The sequence below is a fragment of the Mytilus californianus genome, unplaced genomic scaffold, assembly GCF_021869535.1.
Source record: "Mytilus californianus isolate M0D057914Y unplaced genomic scaffold, xbMytCali1.0.p SCAF_11, whole genome shotgun sequence".
Classification (NCBI taxonomy): domain Eukaryota; kingdom Metazoa; phylum Mollusca; class Bivalvia; order Mytilida; family Mytilidae; genus Mytilus; species Mytilus californianus.
In genome coordinates this window covers 28,683,195-28,705,385 of record NW_026262593.1, presented here as the reverse complement: position 1 = coordinate 28,705,385, position 22,191 = coordinate 28,683,195, and the positions used below count along the sequence as shown (strand labels likewise).

General features: G+C 33.9%; 2 protein-coding genes across 4 annotated transcripts; both read left to right on the top strand.

Moving 5' to 3' along the window:
- Positions 1-9,737: 9,737 nt before the first annotated feature.
- On the top strand, positions 9,738-11,709 carry LOC127719852 (BTB/POZ domain-containing protein 6-like). Its single transcript, XM_052226183.1, has 2 exons — positions 9,738-10,002; positions 10,261-11,709. Exons 1-2 carry the CDS (start codon positions 9,740-9,742, stop codon positions 11,450-11,452), a joined length of 1,455 nt encoding a protein of 484 aa, XP_052082143.1. The 5' UTR covers positions 9,738-9,739; the 3' UTR covers positions 11,453-11,709.
- A 588-nt stretch (positions 11,710-12,297) lies between these two features.
- Positions 12,298-21,663, top strand: LOC127719850 (uncharacterized). Of its 3 annotated transcripts, none has more exons than XM_052226177.1 (2): positions 12,298-12,829; positions 18,781-21,663. In XM_052226177.1, the coding sequence occupies exon 2, from the start codon at positions 18,793-18,795 to the stop codon at positions 20,806-20,808; it is 2,016 nt and encodes a 671-aa protein (XP_052082137.1). In that variant the 5' UTR covers positions 12,298-12,829; positions 18,781-18,792; the 3' UTR covers positions 20,809-21,663. The 3 variants fall into 3 exon arrangements, with proteins under 3 accessions (XP_052082137.1, XP_052082136.1, XP_052082138.1); XM_052226176.1 differs by having other exon boundaries at positions 18,218-21,663; XM_052226178.1 differs by lacking the exon at positions 12,298-12,829 and adding an exon at positions 12,840-13,802.
- The last annotated feature ends 528 nt before the right edge of the window (positions 21,664-22,191 follow it).

Below are 22,191 nucleotides of genomic sequence, written 5' to 3'. Positions count from 1 at the left end.
TCTATGTAAGTGGTTCGTGTTAAGGACTACATATTAGAAATTTCTATGTAAGTGGTTCGTGTTAAAGGACTACATATTAGAAATTTCTATGTAAGTGGTTCGTGTTAAGGACTACATATTAGAAATTTCTATGTAAGTGGTTCGTGTTAAAGGACTACATATTAGAAATTTCTATGTAAGTGGTTCGTGTTAAAGGACTACATATTAGAAATTTCTATGTAAGTGGTTCGTGTTAAAGGACTACATATTAGAAATTTCTATGTAAGTGGTTCGTGTTAAAGGACTACATATTAGAAATTTCTATGTAAGTGGTTCGTGTTAAAGGACTACATATTAGAAATTTCTATGTAAGTGGTTCGTGTTAAAGGACTACATATTAGAAATTTCTATGTAAGTGGTTCGTGTTAAAGGACTACATATTAGAAATTTCTATGAAAGTGGTTCGTGTTAAGGACTACATATTAGAAATTTCTATGAAAGTGGTTCGTGTTAAGGACTACATATTAGAAATTTCTATGTAAGTGGTTCGTGTTAAAGGACTACATATTAGAAATTTCTATGTAAGTGGTTCGTGTTAAGGACTACATATTAGAAATTTCTATGTAAGTGGTTCGTGTTAAAGGACTACATATTAGAAATTTCTATGTAAGTGGTTCGTGTTAAAGGACTACATATTAGAAATTTCTATGTAAGTGGTTCGTGTTAAAGGACTACATATTAGAAATTTCTATGTAAGTGGTTCGTGTTAAAGGACTACATATTAGAAATTTCTATGTAAGTGGTTCGTGTTAAAGGACTACATATTAGAAATTTCTATGTAAGTGGTTCGTGTTAAAGGACTACATATTAGAAATTTCTATGTAAGTGGTTCGTGTTAAAGGACTACATATTAGAAATTTCTATGTAAGTGGTTCGTGTTAAAGGACTACATATTAGAAATTTCTATGTAAGTGGTTCGTGTTAAAGGACTACATATTAGAAATTTCTATGAAAGTGGTTCGTGGTAAAGGACAATTATCAGATGATGATAACTAACTTTATACAGTTATAGTTAATAGAAATGAGAAGATGTGGTATGAGTGCCAATGAGACAACTCTCCATCGTAGTCACAATGTGTAAAAAGTTAACAGTTATAGGTCAAAGTACGCCCTTCAACACGGAGCCTTGGCTCACACCAAACAGCAAGCTATAAAGGGCCCAAAAATGACTAGTGTTAAACAATTCAAACAGGAAAACCAACTGTCTAATTTATATAAAAACGAGAAACGAGAAACACTTATGAACCACATCAACAAACAAAACCACTGAACAACAGGCTCCTGACTTAGGACCTCTGTTCTAACACACCTTATTATATCTATTAAAATAAAAAGGATAATAACAAAATTACAGAACTCCAAGGAAAATTCGAAACGGAAAGTCCCTTATCAAATGGCAAAATCAAATGCTCAAACACATCAAACGAATGGAAAACAACTATAATAATTTTGTTATTCAATTTAGTTCAAATATTATATTGTAGTGTATACTTTGTTTTGTAATTACGATGATTATTCTGCTCAGTAATGGGTGCCGTGATTGGCACAACAAAATAACTTGCTTGTATCTTGTATCTTGTATTCCTAACTTGGTACAGGCATTTCCTAATGTAGAAAAAAAACACTGTAACGAAATAAACAAGCTTTCCTCGTGTACGTGATAACAGGTTGGTGTTCAAGTAAAATTTGACATACCATCAATAAAGTTTGAATTCAATAATACGCAATGGTATATAAACGCCAATATATAAGTTTTTAAAGAAGGAAGTAGATACTAAAATTTTGAAGTTGATTCGATACAGTGATAGTTCATGCGTATTCGTTTACTAGCCATTCGCTATAAATTGAAGTTCGAAGGTGGGTTTCATATAAGCATGTAGGTTGCCGTTCTGTGTGAGCCAAGGCTCCGTGTTGAAGGCCGTACTTAGACTTTTTTTGTTTATTTTTTACACTTTGTGACTTGGATGGAGAGTTGTCTCATTGTCACTCATACCACGTCTTCTTATTTCTAAGTAGCATGGACGAAATTTTCACTTTGATTGATTAAAAACAGTGGAAAAGGTTGTCGGTTTATCAGCATTTATTTTTACTCGTTTATTTAAATGAACCATTTTAACAAAATTGCGCATAGACTCTGTATCGCTATTCTTGTCTTTTCGGAAAATACATATCTAGTAACAAGTTATCAGTAAAATATAAATATAACAGCACACTTAATTAGTATAACTGTCCTCAAAAATTGTGGGTTCTATTTTTGTCATGAGCTCCTTCTACAAAATATCCTACAAATGTTGATAGCAAGTTGTACTGAAAACTTCATGACGATATTTTTTTCCCTTAGGACCGTTTGTGGTAATGTTCTCTGACATTTAACATCATGAACCAATCGGTAATCTAATAATCATACACATTTTCAAATATTTTGATATACATTGTATATCTTTAATATGTATTTCCTTCAGAACACCGAATTACAAACAGAAGGAACATTACTTATGTTAAAATGCCATGCATTTATTACAATTGCGACGAGGAACACTCTAGCACTGTGTCGGTATCCACATGTCTGCGTAAATTTTTAGTGACCAACCGTGTGACGAAAGTTGTAGCAAGAACCACGATTTAGTAACTGATCAGTCACGACAAAAACTTATGGATCTTGGGTTCATTACCGATGGAAACCAAAGGCCCTTTTAGATTTGTATAGGCAAAAATGTAAAGAGAAACTTGCTTCGATGCCAAACAACTTAATAACTGGGCCTTGTTATTACTATAATTACAAGGGATGCTTGCTTGGTGATTTTCGAATTCATTGTCCTTACACACATATATGCAAAGAATGGTATTACGGTAGCTGTAGAAAGGAAAGATGCAAATTTTCTCATCACTTATTAAACGAGCACACACAAAAATTACTCGAAATATTTGGAATCGATACTAAACAAGAGGAAGACATAATTCTCAACACATATCGTAAAAATCATCCATATAAGAAGTTCATAAAATTACCAACACAAACATTGCCATCAACAACGTTCCTTAAAGACAATTGGCTACCACTTATTGGAGGAGTATTGCCAGTTGTTGGAGTCACAGTATTTGTTGTCAAGAATATACATATTATTATTTATCCTGCAATCAGCTAACTATTGTACAAATAACAGGTACACAACAAATGGAAGTTTTTAAATTTTTGCTTTATTTGTACTTGTACAAATAAAGTCTCCTGTTACCCCGCTTCCATGTTGAGCAAGCGGTAATGTGGATATTTCTTTTAGCGTACCAGTTCAGTTTGAGGTCCTCTTCGCGGTCCGCGTTTAAACTATGTCGATTTCTAAGAAAAATTAGAGACAATGATTTAGATTTTAACAACTAAAGTTTCAAGTGTTGGGTGTAAATTTCAGGATAAAAACAATATGTGTACATTGTCGGAAAATATAAAACTTATTTGTACTCGCTACGAAACAGGAGAAAAGCTCGGCGGGCCTCGCTTTTCGTCCTGTTTCTAAAGCTCATACAAATAAATTTTATATTTTACGACAATGTTCATATATTGTATATCTATATGTAAAATAAGACACCCAATTGCAGGATAAAAAGACAATAACTGTTTAGTGTCTTTACATATCAGCTGTATTTGTACTCGGCTCGAAACAGGAGTAATAGCTCGCTGAAGCTCGCATTAAACCTGTTTCTTAGCCTCGTACAATACAGCTGATATTTAAAGACACTAAACAGTTATTGTCTATGTAACAAATAACATTGTATGTTCTTCAAATTTGTCATGTTTTTAGCAGATATTTCTGGAAGTAATGTGTCTTTATCGATATAGAGAAACCTAAAAATGATATTATAAAAAAAACCTCACCAATAGTATAAGACTTATAATTTTGTACATAATATTTTTGGCATTTCGAACAATAGCAAAGTTTTGTAAACAGTAAATTTTCAAACATGACCATATCAATGACAATCCATGTCAACACAGAAGTGCTGACTACTGGTGAACATCCACCAACAGTTACTTAATTGTTAGTTTGATTAACTTAATAATACTGATAAACGATGAGATATCCATACAGCTTACGCGTGTATTAGGTTATTAGATAGATAGAGAATATCTGACACAGGCAAAAAAAGTTCAGAATGGTGAGATCTACCTATTTCCTCTTTAAATCAAAACTTCTTATAGCAGTTATTGCCCTTAAATTACGAATTTTACAATTTTGTTTCATTTGTGCATATTATCTTGAAAATTATGATAGATAGAGAGAAACTTTAAACAGAAAAATGATCAGCAATACAAAATCTACAAATAAATTAACATGGTCGAATCTTCAGACGACTCCTTATTAAAATTATTGCCCTTTGATGACAATTTTTATCAATTTTATGCGTTTTTGACTTATATCTGAAAAACTGTAATACATAGATACAAACTTAAATAAGCAAAAATTATCAACAAGACAAAATCAACAAATTAGTTTCATTGTTGAATTAGTTAAGGGACCCCTTATTGGAGTTATCGCCCTTTAATGACATTTTTACCAATGTTTTGCGTTTTTGCCTGATATCTGAATTAACTATAATTGATAGATAGAAACCAAAATCTACAAATATGTCAATAAGGATGAAATCGTCTTAACACCCCTTATTGGAGTTGTTACTCTATAATGACGATTTTTACCTATTTTTGGCACTTTTACCTAATATCTGGGAAAATATAAAGAATAGATAGAACCTTAAGTTAGCAAAAATTATCAGCTACTTTTCAATAAAAAAAGGAAAAAAGAAAAAAAGAATAATAATTCCTTTTGATTGTTTGAAAATCAACATACATACTCATAATACATATCTTTAAAATATATCACCAAAATACACAAGCTATATTTTTGATAATCTGTGCATTTGTTATATTAGATAATTATATTTGATAATCTTAATGGTAAGCTTCTTAATTGATATTTCTGACATGTTATATAAATTTTCAAGTATGCAATATTGTATGTATATTACTAACAAATACTAACAGCTGTATAAATATGTTATTTACTAATGTTAACGAGGCCGGGACGAGGTACTGGTACTTGATGGTTTTCAACTAACAAATGTACAGATTTCAATAAAATATGAAAAATAGAAAAAAATAAAAACATGATCAGTAAGACAAGATCTACAAATAAGTCTACTGGCCGAAGTTGCCAGTTCACTCCTTATTTGAGTTATTGCTCTTTAATGACTATTTTTACCCATTTTTGATGTTCTGCACTTTATAGATAGACAGCATCTTTAAATAGCAAAAATGATCCGCAAGACAAGATCTACAAATTAGTCAACATAGCCAAAATCATCAGTCGACTCCTTATTGGAGTTCTTGCTCATATATATTTTATGTTCTTGCCTAGTTATCTTGAAAACTATAAAAGATAGATAGACACTTAAATAGCAAAAGTGATCAGCAAGACAAGATCTACAAATAAGTAAAATTTTGCCGAAATCGTTATTCGAGTGATTGACCATAAATAACAATTTTTTCCCATTTTTTGTGTTTTCGGCAAAAATTAAAAAAGTAAGGAAAAAAGGTAAAAAGAAAAAAATATCGGCATTACAAGATCAACAAAAAAGAGAATTTTGTCATGAGTTCTATTCTAGTCCACAATATGCATATACACCTAGGTGAACGACACAGGCTCTTTAGAACGCCTAGTTTTCATTTCTGAAAGAGAATGGTAACATACACACAAGAAGTCTGCATCTGTAAATGAAAACTGTGTAGATTCACGAATTTATCAAATACATGTAATTTAATTTACTTACATTGTTTGATCAGTGGTAGAAACGAAGCATACACACTGGTAATTTTACCAAATTTTGGAAGTTTGTCATCTACATGCACAATCACACAATTTCAAAACAGAGAGGCGAAAGATACCAGAAGGATGTTTAAACTCATAAGTCAAAATAAACTGACAACGCCATGGAAAAAATAAAACCACCAAAAGACAAATAACAGTATACAAAATGCAACATAGAAAACTAAAAACCGAGCAACGCGAACCCCACCAAAAACCGGGGTTGATCTAAGGTGCTCCGGAAGGGTAAGTAGATCCTGCTCCACATGTGGCACTCGTCGTGTTGTTCATATAAATTCAAACCCGGTGATAAGTCTAATTCGGTAGATAACATTCGATGAAAAGGAAGACGGGATTGTTGTTACGACGATTGGAACATATGATTTCAACATCACCACTTGGAGCTCTTGGTTTAATAGCTTCCTTGTGAGCAGCAAAACTCTATCGTTATCAAACATTTCGTAATTTTGGGTCCTCAATGATCTTCAACTTTGTTCTTTATTTGGCCTTTTAAACTTTTTTTGATTCGAGCGTCACTGATGAGTCTTATGGATGTACTTAGGTGAAATTAAAAAAATTCTAGAATTCAAAATTGATACTATAAGTCAGAAGAGCATTAGTTAAGGAACAAAATAAGCTAAAAATATTGATAGGTTATAGAACTCCTTTTTGAGATATTTGGTTTTTAGAAAATGGGGGGAACAGGCTGACTAGGACTTTTACCTTATTTTTAGTATTGGCATTATTTGGGTCTCATATCGTAAGAAAAAAAATCTAGAATATGCTTTAATTTTGGAAATGCCCTTTTAATGAGCTATTGAAGTCTTCTATGAAAAGAAAAGTGGGTGATATGGGGCAAAATATTTTACCCTGTATCGTAGGAAAGAACTAAAGGAGTCCGAACATCTGACAAAAATTAATAAACCTGACCTGACTACATCCTACAAAATTTGAATCCCTGTTTTTATGATGAGTTTTTTTTTACAACCACTGGGTCGATGCCGTGCGGTACCCTATCGTTGCTAACTTCTACACAATTTGGTCACTGGTGGAAAGGTGTCTCATTTTTATATAACTGAAGTTGGACAACGGGCATAAAGGGCGGGAAATATATTTAGACTGCCACTTGAAATTAAGGATATGTTGGATATAGGAGGACATAATTTTTGCCTGGCAACAGGTCACCTAAGGGCTCCTCGGAAAGTTGTTAACGTACGCGTGCAGAGAACATGGAACTTTCCTTACATGAGGTATTGGATTTAACATCCCTATTCCGACCAGACGTGGCTGCGTATTGATGCATTACACACATCTTAATTTTACCCATTTTAGCAAGGGTTTTACTGTCAGAAGGGAGAAGACCAGAAACTCATATTTCTATACCATACCCTTGAGGTTTAATATTAAAAAAAATAGTAATTATAAATGAAGCAAGTATGATCAAGTATAGATCATATCATATATATATTAGAAGACAAAAGTTTTTGACTTTTATATGTGTTACGCATACTTTACCTGTAAGGGTCAATATCACATATAAAAATCATGTGATAAAATAAGAATATGTGGGGATTGCTGATTAGATAAAGTCCACCAAAGACCAATGGACAAGGATGTAAACTAGACCCCTTAGAGCTACACCCATGGCCTTGAAAAGGATTAAAAAATTCTCCGGGATAATGAAATGTAATTGAATATAAGCATATTTTTTTTTTATTTTCAACATTCATCTTCATTAGTCTTTCTGTACAATCAAAAGAAAATAAAGTAACAAGCTACACGGAACACATTTAATCTTATTGGATGTTGATGCTTACGGCATTGAGAATAGTGTCAGGAGTCCCCCAGACTAAATAGATCCTTACGCTGTGCACTCACGCATGTTAATTGCGAACTGACCCAATATTTTTTTATCACGATCAGTCCACTGATACTGACACATCAAAGGAAAAATGCACAAATTAACGATAATATAATTATATACATTTTTTTTCAAACTTTTAAGGATAAAAGAGGATTATTCAAATTTTGACATAGAAACTTCAACAAGTGCATATTCAACTTGCAAAACAAGAGACAATAACGGGCCCATGTGCTAGTTATGTCAGCTGAATGTTTTCCCTCAGCATTGTGACAACGTCATGATATGTTACTTTTGGCAACATCATTCTACCACCCTGAAATCCTCTGTTATGACGTAACATGCAAGTAAGCAACAACTCTGAGACTTGGTAGAATGGCTTCTATTTTTCGTGGTAAGTTTTTATATCAAATAATTGATACAACCTACAACGATAGGTTTGTGCATAATGGTTTACGTCTGTCCGTATCTCCGCTAAATGGATACATGGTTTGTCAACTTATAAGGGTCATTATAAAAAAACATGCATATTTCGATGAGGGAAATTTCTGGAAACTGATGTCACTGTATATGTCCTGCTATTCTGAAATATGGTAGCAACTATATTCAGAAATATGCAATGGGGAAAATTAGGAGTTCCTTCAATTTTAACAATTTTAGGTCATCCTTTGATAGAATCATGTCAATGGTGTTACCAATATAAAAACATGCATTTAGTTATTAAAAATATTTTTTAAATACCAAACAGCTGTTCCAATTTGATGTTAAGGGTTAAATTACTACTTATTGACATTATTTTTATAGGTATGCATTCTATTTGAACATATATTTCAGAATAAATTGTCGTAAAGAACATAGCTGTCATAATTATGGCTGTTGTTAATATTAAAGTATTCACTAAAACTGAATATATTTAAAATGTGTAGGACTGAATGATAAGTTAATGCCTAATCCTTCGTATACGTATAACAGCCATGTATGAAATTTTCGTCACATTTTTCTAAGAGCTTCCGGAAATGGTCATCATGCTTCATGTCAATGAGACAACTATCCACCAGAGACCATGAGAAATTATATAGTGTGTATCATCTTTCCAGAAATACCGAAGTATGAGAATGTGAACAACTATGTAGGTCACCGTGCGGACTTTAACAATGATGAAAACGTTAACCTTCTAATCTTGTAATCTATCAAAAGCCCCGCAGTGACAAAATGTGAAACAATCAAAAGAGAAAAAATGAGACATGATTTATGCTAAAAACACTAAACAAAAACCGGGCAAGTATGGTCGACAACCTTTGAATAACCGGTTTCTGACATGGGAAAAAGTTCTATTTTCCAAGCTATAATGTTTGTAAGCAACAAATACGCTTCATTCATTGAAATTCAGTGAACACATCATGCCTAGTTTTTCTAGAAAGCTAAATTAGATTAGCGTCAAACTTACAAACCAAGCTCCAATATAGCGGCAATATCGTTATGCTAACTCAGCTGTTTCAGTTTGATTACAAACCCGAGAGCTGACCATCATGCAATTTATTTCTTATGATCATTTAATTTTTGCTCCTTGTCATCAACACCTAGTTTTGTACAAAAGATTTGAATCTGCTATCTTACAATGATTATCCATAAGTTATCTAATTGAAGTTTTTGAGTCATAATTGATATACATTTCACACTTCCATGTCTACTTTTTGTGGGAATCTATTTAGTTTAGGTTCCAAGCACGTAAGTTGTAATCTAATGCAGGGGCGGATTCAGCAATTTTTAAAAGGGGGTTCCCAACCCAGGATAAAGGGGGGTGGGGGTCCATACATATGTCCCCATTCAAAAGCATTGATCGTCAAAAAAGGGGGGTTCCAACCTCCGGAACCTCACCCCTGGATCCGCCACTGAGTTGTAATCTAAACGTACGTCGGAAATCTTAAGAAAATCTTTGAACTTGATTATTTCAATATATAAAACTGTTCATTTTTAAGATATTATAATGGATGATATGGATGATCCTCCAGAGACAGATTGGCAGACAGGAAAAGCCCTTCCAGAACGCTTGGTGTACATGCTCACGAATGAGGTGTTAGCTGATGTTAATTTTATCGTAGGTTCTGACAATATAAAGGTTAAAGCCCACAAAAACATTGTAGCAAGTGCTAGTCCTGTATTTTTTGCCATGTTTGCTGGTCCATTGGCAGAACAGTCTGAAGTACCTGTTCCAGATATAGAGGTGGATATATTTAAACAAATGTTGAGGTACAGTCGGTGTAAAAGTAGGCTTGAAAAATGAAAAAATTCTTGCAGTTAAATCAAAATGGTTTTTTATAGAGGAAGTAGTTCAGCAGAAACATTCATTATTAAATCTAAAGGTACAACATTTGCATTTGCATAATCCATTAAAATTATTCAAAATTGTACATTTATTTGAAGTCATTTTTCCAATAGAATTAATATTAATTTCGAATGTTTGCACAAAAATGGAACTAAGCATTTTGTTTGTTGTAAATATTTCAGGCTAATTTATGCTGACAAGTTTTCCCTGAATGAAGAAAACGTTTATGGACTCCTTTATTGTGCGGATAAATATCTCATTCAAAGCATGAAAAATGCTTGTGTCAGGTTCCTTCATTCCATAATAGATTTAAACCGTGTATGGAATGTGCTGCAAACATCAATTGATTTCACCCTCGACGATCTAAAAATAGAATGTCTGCAATACATTTCAAGGGATACAGTTAGATGCTTAGGATCAAGTCAGTTCCAAAGCCTTGCCAAAGAGTGTTTTTCAGAGGTAATACGATACGAAAGACTGTCATGTAAAGAGGAGCTTGTATATGAATGTAGTATAAATTGGGCTGCAAATCAGTGCCGAAAACAGAATATTCCGGAAAATGATGAAAATATAAGATCCGTTTTGGGAGACGTGATTTTTGCCATTAGATTTCCACTTATGGATGTGGAATACTTTGCTAAGAATATCACGGTCAAAAACATTCTTTCTAAAGATGAGCTACTATCAGTGTTCCAGTCCATACATACTAAATCTGAAGGTTTTTTTTCTTCCGAAAAGCGAAAACAAACCATGCGCCTTCTCCGAAATATCAGCCATGCTGATGGCTCTGTAGAAATGATTCAGCAGTATATGGATAATGCTGAACAACTTTTTGCAGCAACGGATATTTATTGTAAAACATTAGATATCAATCTCCATGGAGTTATTGTCTTTGTTCCGCCATCGAGAACTATTCAGACAAAAATAAGTTTGAGACTAAAGAGGTCACAAGATGACATTGACATAGATTACTTACATTATAGACCAAGGGGCTATCAAGAATACGGAGATAACATAATGAGTATTGAGGGAGACAATCTATCCTTTGTAGAGAACTTTTCGATAGCCCAAGACCTTGATACACACAATGTCCCACTAGAAAGACAGTGTAGACTCAGGAGAAATGTCTGGTATACCATAGAAGCAACGATCACCTTTAATAAGGCTCCACCACAATGGGGAAACTTCTCCAATCGAAATAGAATTAAGAACAGTATTAACAGAATCAGTCCAGCATACACAAGCGACACCTGTCGGGTAGAAAATGTGACAATAGGTAATACTAGTGTAGTCTTCAGACATATCATTGGCAGAGATCCTGGACATCCTTTGATTCATACACTGATTTCTGGTTTGATGGTCAGTGAGGTTTGACTTTTTTATTAAGACTTGGTCAACCTGAACTTCGAAGTTGACGATTGGTTAAACGGATTTTCTGGGGGGGGGGGGGGGGGGGGTCATTTTGTTACCTGCTTTATGATTTGATTGGCTAAAAACAACTTATGTTACTCCTTTAATAGACCTTGATCAAACAAAAAATAATGTTTTTGTTCTATGTACACACCCAAATACATATGCTATTACTTTTTAAACATTGTCTATGAAGTTCGAATAAATACGTAACAAATAAATACTAGCACTAATTTCACGGAATATTAAAACTAACCCACCTGTTTCATAAACATGTTACTCTGATTTTGATCTGAAATTCCTGATGGCTGCCCTTATAACAGAAAACTGTTGTATATATATATATTGGGAAATGCATATGAAACGGTTTTTTTCTCTATGTATTTACATACAGACAAAGAGTGGCGAAAGATCCCAAAGGGACATTCAAACTCATAAGTCGAAAATAAACTGACAACTCCATGGCTAAATAAGAAAAAGACAAATAGACAAACAACAGTACACAAACCACAACATAGAAAACTAAAGACTGAACAACACGAACACCACCAAAAACTTGGGGTGACCTCAGGTGCTCCAGAAGGTTAAGCAGATCCTGTTCCACATTTGGCACCCGTCGTGTTGCTCATGTTAGTACAAACTCGGTGATACGTAATTCGACAGGTCACATTCGGGGGAAAGGGCACAGGATTGTAGTTAAGACGATTGGAACATATGCGTTACCATATGCAAAACGGATATTCCATAACGGTCAACTAACTCGTGATTACGTCCATAAAATTTACGAAGGGATGATTTCAACTTTGTAACACAATTGTGTTCCATACGATAATCATCAGGAAGTAACTACATACAGCAAAACCGAGACGATTACATGTAACCTTTAGACACTTAATAACAATCTGTACGAATATTATTGACATATATCCTGCAGCCACTAAATGACCATGTCTACTGTGAAATAACATGTATCCGTCAGGGGTTAATTGCATAGTTTGACAATTAACCACAGACTAGTATTACTCCACAACCAGACTACTACGTAACCGGCCTACAGCTATGGACCGTTTGTATGGACCACTAGACTATATAAGATCTCTCATTTTGGACTTCAAGACACAATTCGATCACACCAGAATTCGTCAGATCTCGGCCAGTGTCTCAGTGAAAAACATTTATTTGAACTTTTAATCGCTCTTTGAATACTTGTAAATTAAGCAATAAATTCTAATTGACAAGTATTAGTTAACTTAATTGACTTCGCAACATAAGTCAAATTGGTGCCGTTCAGACCAAGGATCAACCAGGACTTCTAACCACTATACGATAGAAAGGAACCACGTAAGTTGCAATTACCATAGCTTTCATTCTTTTTTAATGGATAACCAAGATACTTCTATGTCAGCACAAAAAGTAGAATTAGCTTTCAATGGTGTCGCGAACGAACTTCATGGGTTAAGGGAAGTAGTTACTATTCAAGGCGATGTAGCCGCCGAACTAAAAGGGTTAAAATCAGCCATTTGTTCTCAAAACGTAGTTCAAGGAATAACGCCTTTTGAAGGTAATACGAAAGATTTTAAAGCCTGGATTAAGTCAATTGAAAAATATGCTTTACTTTTTAATGATAGGGATCGAATTAAGGAAATAGCTTTTCAAACATGTAAAGGGGCTTGTTCAGATTACATACAAAGGTATTTAAGAGACCATCGGGATACCACTTGGGAACAATTAAAAAAAGAATTAACTTCAAGGTTTGGAGAAATTACGGACCCTCAACATGCGTCAACTCTTTTGAGACAATTAAAACAAAAAGGGGACGAGTCTGTTCAAATTTATGCAGAAAATTTATTGAATTTGGCAAATGAGGCATATTCAGATTTAGATGGAAATAATGAAGCTATAGAAAGGGAACTCGTAGGCATTTTTATAGATGGTTTGGCTCATTCTTATTTAAAAATGAAATTAATGAGAGAAAACCCAGCTACTTTTTCTTTGGCAGTTAAAAGTGCAATGACTGAACAAAATTTGAGAAAAAGATTTACTTTAAGAACGGAAAGGGTAGACGAACCAAGGTATAAAACAATAAGACCAATGACATTAACTAGACCACGACGGACTGAACCTTTGAACTCTCATGAACCAATGGAAATTGATCATTATCGTGATGCAAAACGTTGTTATTCTTGTGGTAAAGTAGGTCATGTATCACGTGATTGTCGTTCTGGGGGAAATTTGAGACAAATTAATGCCGTAGAAATGCAAACATATCACGGAAATTCGGGTAGAAACAGGGAAATTAATTGTTATTCTTGTGGTAAGGTAGGGCATATAGCACGAGATTGTCGTTCTAGGGGAACATATAGACAAGTAAATGCAGTTGAAACGCAACAATATCAAGGGAATTCGGGAAGAAATAATGAGATAATTTGTTATCAGTGTAATCAACGGGGACATATTAGGCCAAATTGCCCAAATAGAAAACCTAGGACTGTTAACATGGTAGAAAACTGGGGTGTATATCAGGAAAACTAAAGCGCTCTTGTCACGTTGAAGCCGGTGATAAGAGTAAAATTGAAAAGAAATTACCTACTTATTCTATAAATGTTGCAGGAGCTCCAAATTCAACTTTAATTAAAATTCAAAATCAAAGATATAGAGCTCTCGTAGATTCAGGCGCTAGTGTTTCTTTGATACACAAAAGAATTTTTGAAACTTTGAGGGATAAACCAAAATTACTAAAGAAAACGGCTAACTTAAAGTCCGTAAATGGGGGGTCTTTACATGTAGAAGGTTGTGCAAACCTTACATTTAAAATAGGTAGTACAAAAGTTACTCAATTATTTTATGTTGTTAGAGACATGAACAGAAATGTTATTTTAGGAAAAGATTGGTTAGTACAAAATGGAGTTAGGTTATATTTTGATTTAGGATGTTTAAGAATTCAAAAAAATTATGTTCCATTAGAAGAAGATATTAATGTGGCTTCAATTGTAAGATTAACCGTAAATGCCGTATTAAAACCACAAACAATTAATGTTTGTCCCGTAGGCCTTAAGAACAATCCAAGTTTTGGAAGTACTAAATTGTTAGAAATCTCACCTGTAGCTTCAGGGTATGTTAGTACAGAACCAGGCTTAATGATAAGTAATACGGTGGTTAATTTTAATAAAAATAGGAAGTTTCCTTTGATGATTGTAAATAACACAAACAAATCAATTAGGTTAAGAAGAGGTTGTGTAGTAGGTAAGGCTTCTCATTTAGAAGAAATAAATTTAGTCAATGTTAATCAATCACAAGAAACTTCGGAACTCAAAAAGTTAGATGAGTCTGAAATAAGTGTACCACAAGAATTTAAAAAGGATATACTTAGAATGTTAAGGGATAATGAAGATATTTTTGCAACTTCAGACAAAGATTTGGGGTGCACTGATACAGTGCAAATGACTATTGATACCGGGGATCATCCACCTATCAGATTAAAACCCTATAGGGCCCCTCTCAATCAGAGAAAAATAATAGATAAGGCTATTGAGGAATTATTAGAGGCTAATATTATTAGGAAATCTAGGTCGGCTTGGGCTGCGCCTATTATTATCGTTTCTAAAAAGGATAAAACATCAAGGATGTGCGTGGACTATCGCAGCCTGAACGCAGCCAGTAAAATTTATTCCTTTCCGTTGCCCCTGATTGATGACTTGCTTGCTTCAGTAGGTAAAGCCAAAGTAATGACATCGCTTGATTTAAAGTCAGGATATTATCAGGTAAAGGTCAAAGAGTCGGATAAGGAAAAGACTGCTTTTGTATGTCACAAGGGATTATTTGAGTTCAATGTATTGCCATTTGGTCTCGCCTCAGGGCCCAGTTTATTTAGTGAATTAGTTACAGAGGTACTACAAGGGTTAGAACATTTTTCAACTGCTTACATAGATGACATTTTGATATTTTCCGAAACAGTGGAAGAACATTTAGGCCACATACAACAAGTTTTTGATAGATTAAGACAACACAAACTAAAATTAAAATTGAAAAAATGTAATTTTTTGCAAGATGAAACTAATTACTTAGGCTTTATAATAAGTAAAGATGGACTAAAACCGGATCCTGAAAAGGTTAAGGCCATTCAAGGCATGAAAGCTCCCTCGAATGTCAGGGAAGTTAGAGGATTAATAGGTTGTTTGAGTTATTATCGCAGATTTGTACCTTCATTTTCAAAAATTGCGGAGCCTATAGTTGCCTTAACTAGGAAAAACAAGGTTTTTGATTGGACCAACACTTGTCAAGTTGCTTTTGAAAAATTAAGGGGTGAATTAGTGAAAGTTCCCTTATTGGCATATCCAGATTTGAATAAACCATATGTGCTTTACACGGACGCTAGTGATAATTGTGTAGGTGCTTGTTTAACGCAATTACAAGCCAGCCCAATAGAGGGTGAAAATGAAGTTGAAAGACCAATTTACTTCCTATCTCATAAATTGAGTGATACGCAAACACGTTGGTCAACCATTGAAAAAGAAGCCTTTGCGATTCATTATGCCTTACAAAAATTGAATCATTATTTGTATAATGCTGAATTTGTGATAAAAACAGATCACAAACCTTTGAAATACATTCTGGAATCACCAATGCAAAATAAGAAAATTCAACTGTGGGCATTGAACATAACGGGTTATAACTGTACTATTCAGTATATTCCAGGGCCCCAAAACGTGTGTGCAGATTTTATGTCTAGATTACCTTCAGATGAAAAACGAAACGAAAATCCAGATCCGTATCCGGATATTAGTGACAATACTTACGAAATTAATGTGATTAATTCAAATAGATTTCATTTTTCTGATTATGCAAATAATGATAAATTAGTTGAAGATATTCCAGAAAAAGAAAATTTTCAGTTTGAAGAATTTGATATGTCAATCGAACAAATGAAAGACAAAACATTACGTGAGTTAAAGGAACAACTTGTAAGCGATAAGGTACCCGAGGCAGTGCAAAACAAGTACATCATAATAGATGACATACTTTATTACATTTCAAATGTAGATAATGATCCTATTATAAGGTTGTACATACCATCTCATATAAAACAAGCAGTTGTAGAACAATATCATGATAAGAATGGGCACATGGGCATTGACAAAACATTTGATTCCATTCGTCAAAAATATTTTTGGCCAAACATGTTTAAGGAATTGTATAATTATGTCACTACTTGTGTACCTTGTCAATCACGCAATTTACAAAAGGTTAGAGCGCCAATTCAGGAAACAAAAATTCCGCCTTATCCTTTTTGTCATGTAGGGGTAGATTTGAGTGGACCGTATCCAACTACCATGTCAGGTAACAGGTACATTATAGGATTTATCGATTTATACTCAGGGTGGCCAGAAGCTTTTAGTGTCGCAACAAAAAGCACTGACAATGTTGCACATCTTTTGATTGAAGAAATTACTTCAAGGCATTCTGGGATTCAAATTCTAACAAGTGATAACGGAGGGGAAAACTGTTCTAAGGCTATGGAGGAAGTTTGTAAGGAACTTAATATAAAGCATATTAAAACTTCATTCTATCACCCTCAGGGTAATGCTAAAATAGAAAGATTTCATAGAACATTACATGATGTTTTGTCAAAATTAATAGAAGATCATTCCACAACTTGGGATTTATACTTGAACCAAGCTTTAGCAGCAATTAGATTCAATATCAATGAGTCCACCCAACTTTCACCTTTTTATGCATTATATAACAGGGATCCAGTTTTACCTTTAGATAACATTTTACAGCCTAGGAGAAAATACAATGGGGAAGAATATCATAAAATTGCCTTGCAACAACAACATAAATCATTTATGTTGGTTCATAAAACCATGAAAAAATCTAAGCAGAAACAAGCTAAGTACGCAAATAAACATAGCAAAGATATAAAGTTTGAGGTAGGAAACCCAGTTTTTTATAAAAATCATAGAAGGGCAAGCAAACTTTCAAAAAAATGGACTCCGTACTATAGGATTATAGAACAAACTTCACCTGTTAGTTTTATTTTAAAAAATCAGTTAGATGGGACAACCACAAAGGCTCATGCTGAACAAATTCGTTTGGCTAAGTTAGATTGGGAAATTCCTAACAACAATCAAGGTAGGACATTACGTAAAGCTGCATATGTAGTTCCCATTGAGTCACAATCAGAAGACTCCTCTGATGATGAAAGCATAGATTCAGACACTCCGTTAAATCAAATTGCAAAAAGATATAAAAAAGAAAGGGAAAATTCTGATGAAGAAGATGATATACCATTAATGGAGTTATCTAAAAAATTAAGGGGGAAGAAAATTTTCTCAGAACAAAATAATGTCAATAATAGTGAAATAGAAAGTGATGATCAAATCATAAAAGAAGAAGTAGAAAATTCGTCTACTAATTCTGAAGTTTCTGACATTGATGATAAAATGTCCAGCAGTCACTCTTCGCCTGTTGAATCTGAAATTTCCGACATGGAAGATAACATGTCTGTAAACCGGGTTAAAATAAAAAATAATCGGAAACCAACTGATAATGGGGCTAACGAAACAAAATTGGTAACCAAGGAACATGTACAAAATTTAGTAAGGGCTTTAATAGGTATTATGTAGGTATCAATTGGCTTTATAGGTCGTAAGAAGGATGCAAATCATTTAAAAATTTCTAAAACTTATAAACTATGTAATAAAACTAGTATTTATTCTCATTTTACAGAATGGCAGACAATGAAGAAAGCTTTGCCCAGCTAGAATCCCTCTATTTGTGGAAACTATTACCTGATAATTTATGGTGGGACATATATGTACAATTTAAGATCAATTATTTCCGGGAAATACTAGATAGAAAGAGAAGGGAACCTCTATTTAAGGAATTCCACGCTATACAGAAGCTTATTAACCTGTCGGATCCAATTATAATTGACAATTATTGTGGTTTACCCACAAAATTCGCAGAAATAATTGGACGCCGGAAACAATTTGCCGAAATACATAACTTATCCTATCAGGAGCATCTTAGGAAGTGGACGGTGGAGAACTTCAAAGCCATTGGATGGTTAAAACGATCCAATCGCTTTGGGGTTTACCACCAAGAAGTGATTCTAAACAAGGCAAGGAAAATGCACCGGATACGCATTTTCGATCTGATAATTAAATTTGAGACTGTGAAGGAAAACAACCAAACATTTTATTCAGGACTATCATATGAATTCCAAAATTGATAAAGGCCAGATAAATAAAATATATTATGATAATTTATATATGTATCATTATTTTTAGGGAGAACCAGTGATGAAGTGGTGGTGGTTCTCACTTGTTCTTTTTGGCTTAACCAGCCAATTCATTGTCAAGGAAAATGTCATGTTTCAAAAAATTAAGGAAATATCAACCACAAGGTCAAATTGGCTCATTACTTTTGTCGTAGACTTGGATCCTTTTGAATTATTTCTTAATAAAATAGAACAAGACTTGGGCAAGGCTTTTCTCGCTACACAAAAAGTTCACACAATTTCTATGTTTTACACCCCAGAAAAAAAACACATTTTGGCTACTATCTTAAGTCTACAAAGGGAGGTTGAAGGATTAAATCGGACTAAAGATTATTTACAATCACAATTCAATGATTACCAATCTTTATATTACGACGAAACGGCAAAGTTTAAAACTAAACGTAGCTTATTTCCTATTATAGGCAAAGCATTAAGTTTTTTATTTGGTACTGTATCAGACAGCGACCTGTCAAAAATTCGAAGAAATATCAAAACTTTGGCACAAAATCAAGATGCAATTCGTCATATTGTTCAAGATGGGTTAACTATCTTAAACACTACACAAACACATGTTTCTGAAAATAGACACAAGGTTAATGAGTTGATTGAAAGTGTTCAAGATCTTGGAAATAGACTTCAAACTTTTGCTACGGATTTAGAAAAACAAATTGAAGTTATGGGAAGTTATTTACAAGCTTATTTGCATATGGACATGATAATAGGTGAAATAAAGGACCTTATGAATATAGCCGGGGATTATTTAAACCATTTGCAATTACAACTAAACATGTTGTCCTTAGGACACATGTCACCCAGTCTTATATCACCCGGTAATTTACGAGTATTATTGACTGACATAAAACGACGACTACCGGCGACATTAAAGATACCTGGTGACGAAGTTAAAGATATTTGGAATTTTTATAAATTTTTGACCTGTAGTACAGTTTTGGACGAAAACAAAATAATCATTATCATTACGTTACCATTACTAGATATAAGAGACACTTATGAAATTTATAAGATTCACAACTTGCCTGTTCCTACTACGATAACTGATAAACAATCTGACTCGAGCAATATGGTTGCTCAGTATGAATTAGAAGCAGAAGTTATTGCTGCAAACCAAGAAAAAACTAAATATATGCTGCTAAATACCAATGAAATTGACAAGTGTTCCAATCCTTTAGTTAATTTTTGTGAAATTAAAAGTCCAGTTTATCCAGTTAATTTAAGTAAATTATGTATCATAGCCTTATTTGCCAATAAAGAAAATTGGAAAACAAGATGTACAGTGAAAGTACGACCAAACACAATTTTGCCTATGGCAACTTATTTGACCGATAGTATGTGGGCAGTTACAACCATTAATGAATTTAGAATCACTATTAGATGTGATGACAATACAAACATGTTGACGGATCAGATAATTAATCCTCCTACCACTATAATTAATTTAAAGCGAACTTGTACCGCTACGAGTGATCATTTGACCTTATTACCTACTTATCAAATGGAAAGTACATTTTTAACAGAAAAAACGTTCGAAAGATTCTTAAATACCTTTCAAGTACTGAATACAAGTTTATGGGAACCCTTTCATGCTGCTTTGCCAAATTTTACAAAGCTTGAACTACCAAGAGAACTAAAGGCGATTAAACAAATTCCTATGAACGCTTTGATTGAAAAACTTAGAAATTTAAGGGGAATTGAAAACGATTTTGAATTTCCAAATTGGGGAGTAGGTTTATCCCTGGGTTTGGGTGCGATATTCATTGGAATAGCTATATTTTTGTACTGTAAGTTTTTTAGAAACAAATCTTGGTTAGCCAAAAAGAAAGGTGTGAGTTCGGGTTCTAATGCCACGAACGATGGGTACCAAATGGTGACAACGCAAATAGTTGGGACAGAAGTACCTGATTCCAGAGAGAAGATTCCCTCTGCACCATTACTCAAAGACAATGCAAGACCGAAGACCGATGCTACCAGTCTCTTGAGGAAGATGTACCCAGAGCTAGATACGTCCACTACTTCGTAAAAGGACTGGATTGTAAACCATACAACGTAGACGACCGAATCCACTAGCAGAAGACGAACCGTGTAAATAATTTTAAAAGTGACCCTATGAACTGTGTAAATAGAATTGTATAAACATTTGCGTTCCTACCCAGTATTGAGGAACAACTTACTATGATGGTGATGGAAATAAAACATGAACTATGTATACCGAAATATTGAACTTATGATTCGAATGAACTATGTGTAAATATATCCAGCTATTAGACTTGATGAATGTGATGAACTTATTATATCATGATATTGGACTCGTAGAACTTTATAAACTTTAGATATGTGGTGATGGTTACCGGAAACCTTACAATAAACTATTAGAATAACCTACAGGAAGAAAAATACCGTATTTTAATGAACTTTCGTTCTATTTTGGAGGGAAGGCATTATGTAACACAATTGTGTTCCATACGATAATCATCAGGAAGTAACTACATACAGCAAAACCGAGACGATTACATGTAACCTTTAGACACTTAATAACAATCTGTACGAATATTATTGACATATATCCTGCAGCCACTAAATGACCATGTCTACTGTGAAATAACATGTATCCGTCAGGGGTTAATTGCATAGTTTGACAATTAACCACAGACTAGTATTACTCCACAACCAGACTACTACGTAACCGGCCTACAGCTATGGACCGTTTGTATGGACCACTAGACTATATAAGATCTCTCATTTTGGACTTCAAGACACAATTCGATCACACCAGAATTCGTCAGATCTCGGCCAGTGTCTCAGTGAAAAACATTTATTTGAACTTTTAATCGCTCTTTGAATACTTGTAAATTAAGCAATAAATTCTAATTGACAAGTATTAGTTAACTTAATTGACTTCGCAACAACTTCACCTATTGGAACTCTTGGTTTAATAGCTTCATTGTGAGCAGCAACCCTCTATCAAGGAAATCATGATAGGAAATATAGACCCTAGAATATCGTATCAACTGGGAGATATATACTCCGTATGCAGGCGCTGCTGGAATGTTGCTACATAGAAAAGGAAAGTCACAATTGAGAAGCTGAAATCATCTCTTTTATCGAAAAGTTTTGTTTTCAAACCGACCCTCATTGTCAATTTCTAGATGTAAGTAAAGATATGAGGCAAGACTTAATTGTATATGTTGTATCCTTAACTCAAGTTTGATGGGATAGATGCGTTCAACAAAATCACCAACTGAATTATTTAGTGAGGGAACTTCATCCATATAGCGGAGAGTGAAGTTTAAGGATACTGCTTACTTCTTTTCTTTCTTTCTAAGAAGTTCCTGTATGAAGTCAGCCTCATATGAATTAAGGAACACGTCGACAAGAAGAGGAGCACAGTTGGTTCCCATGGGAA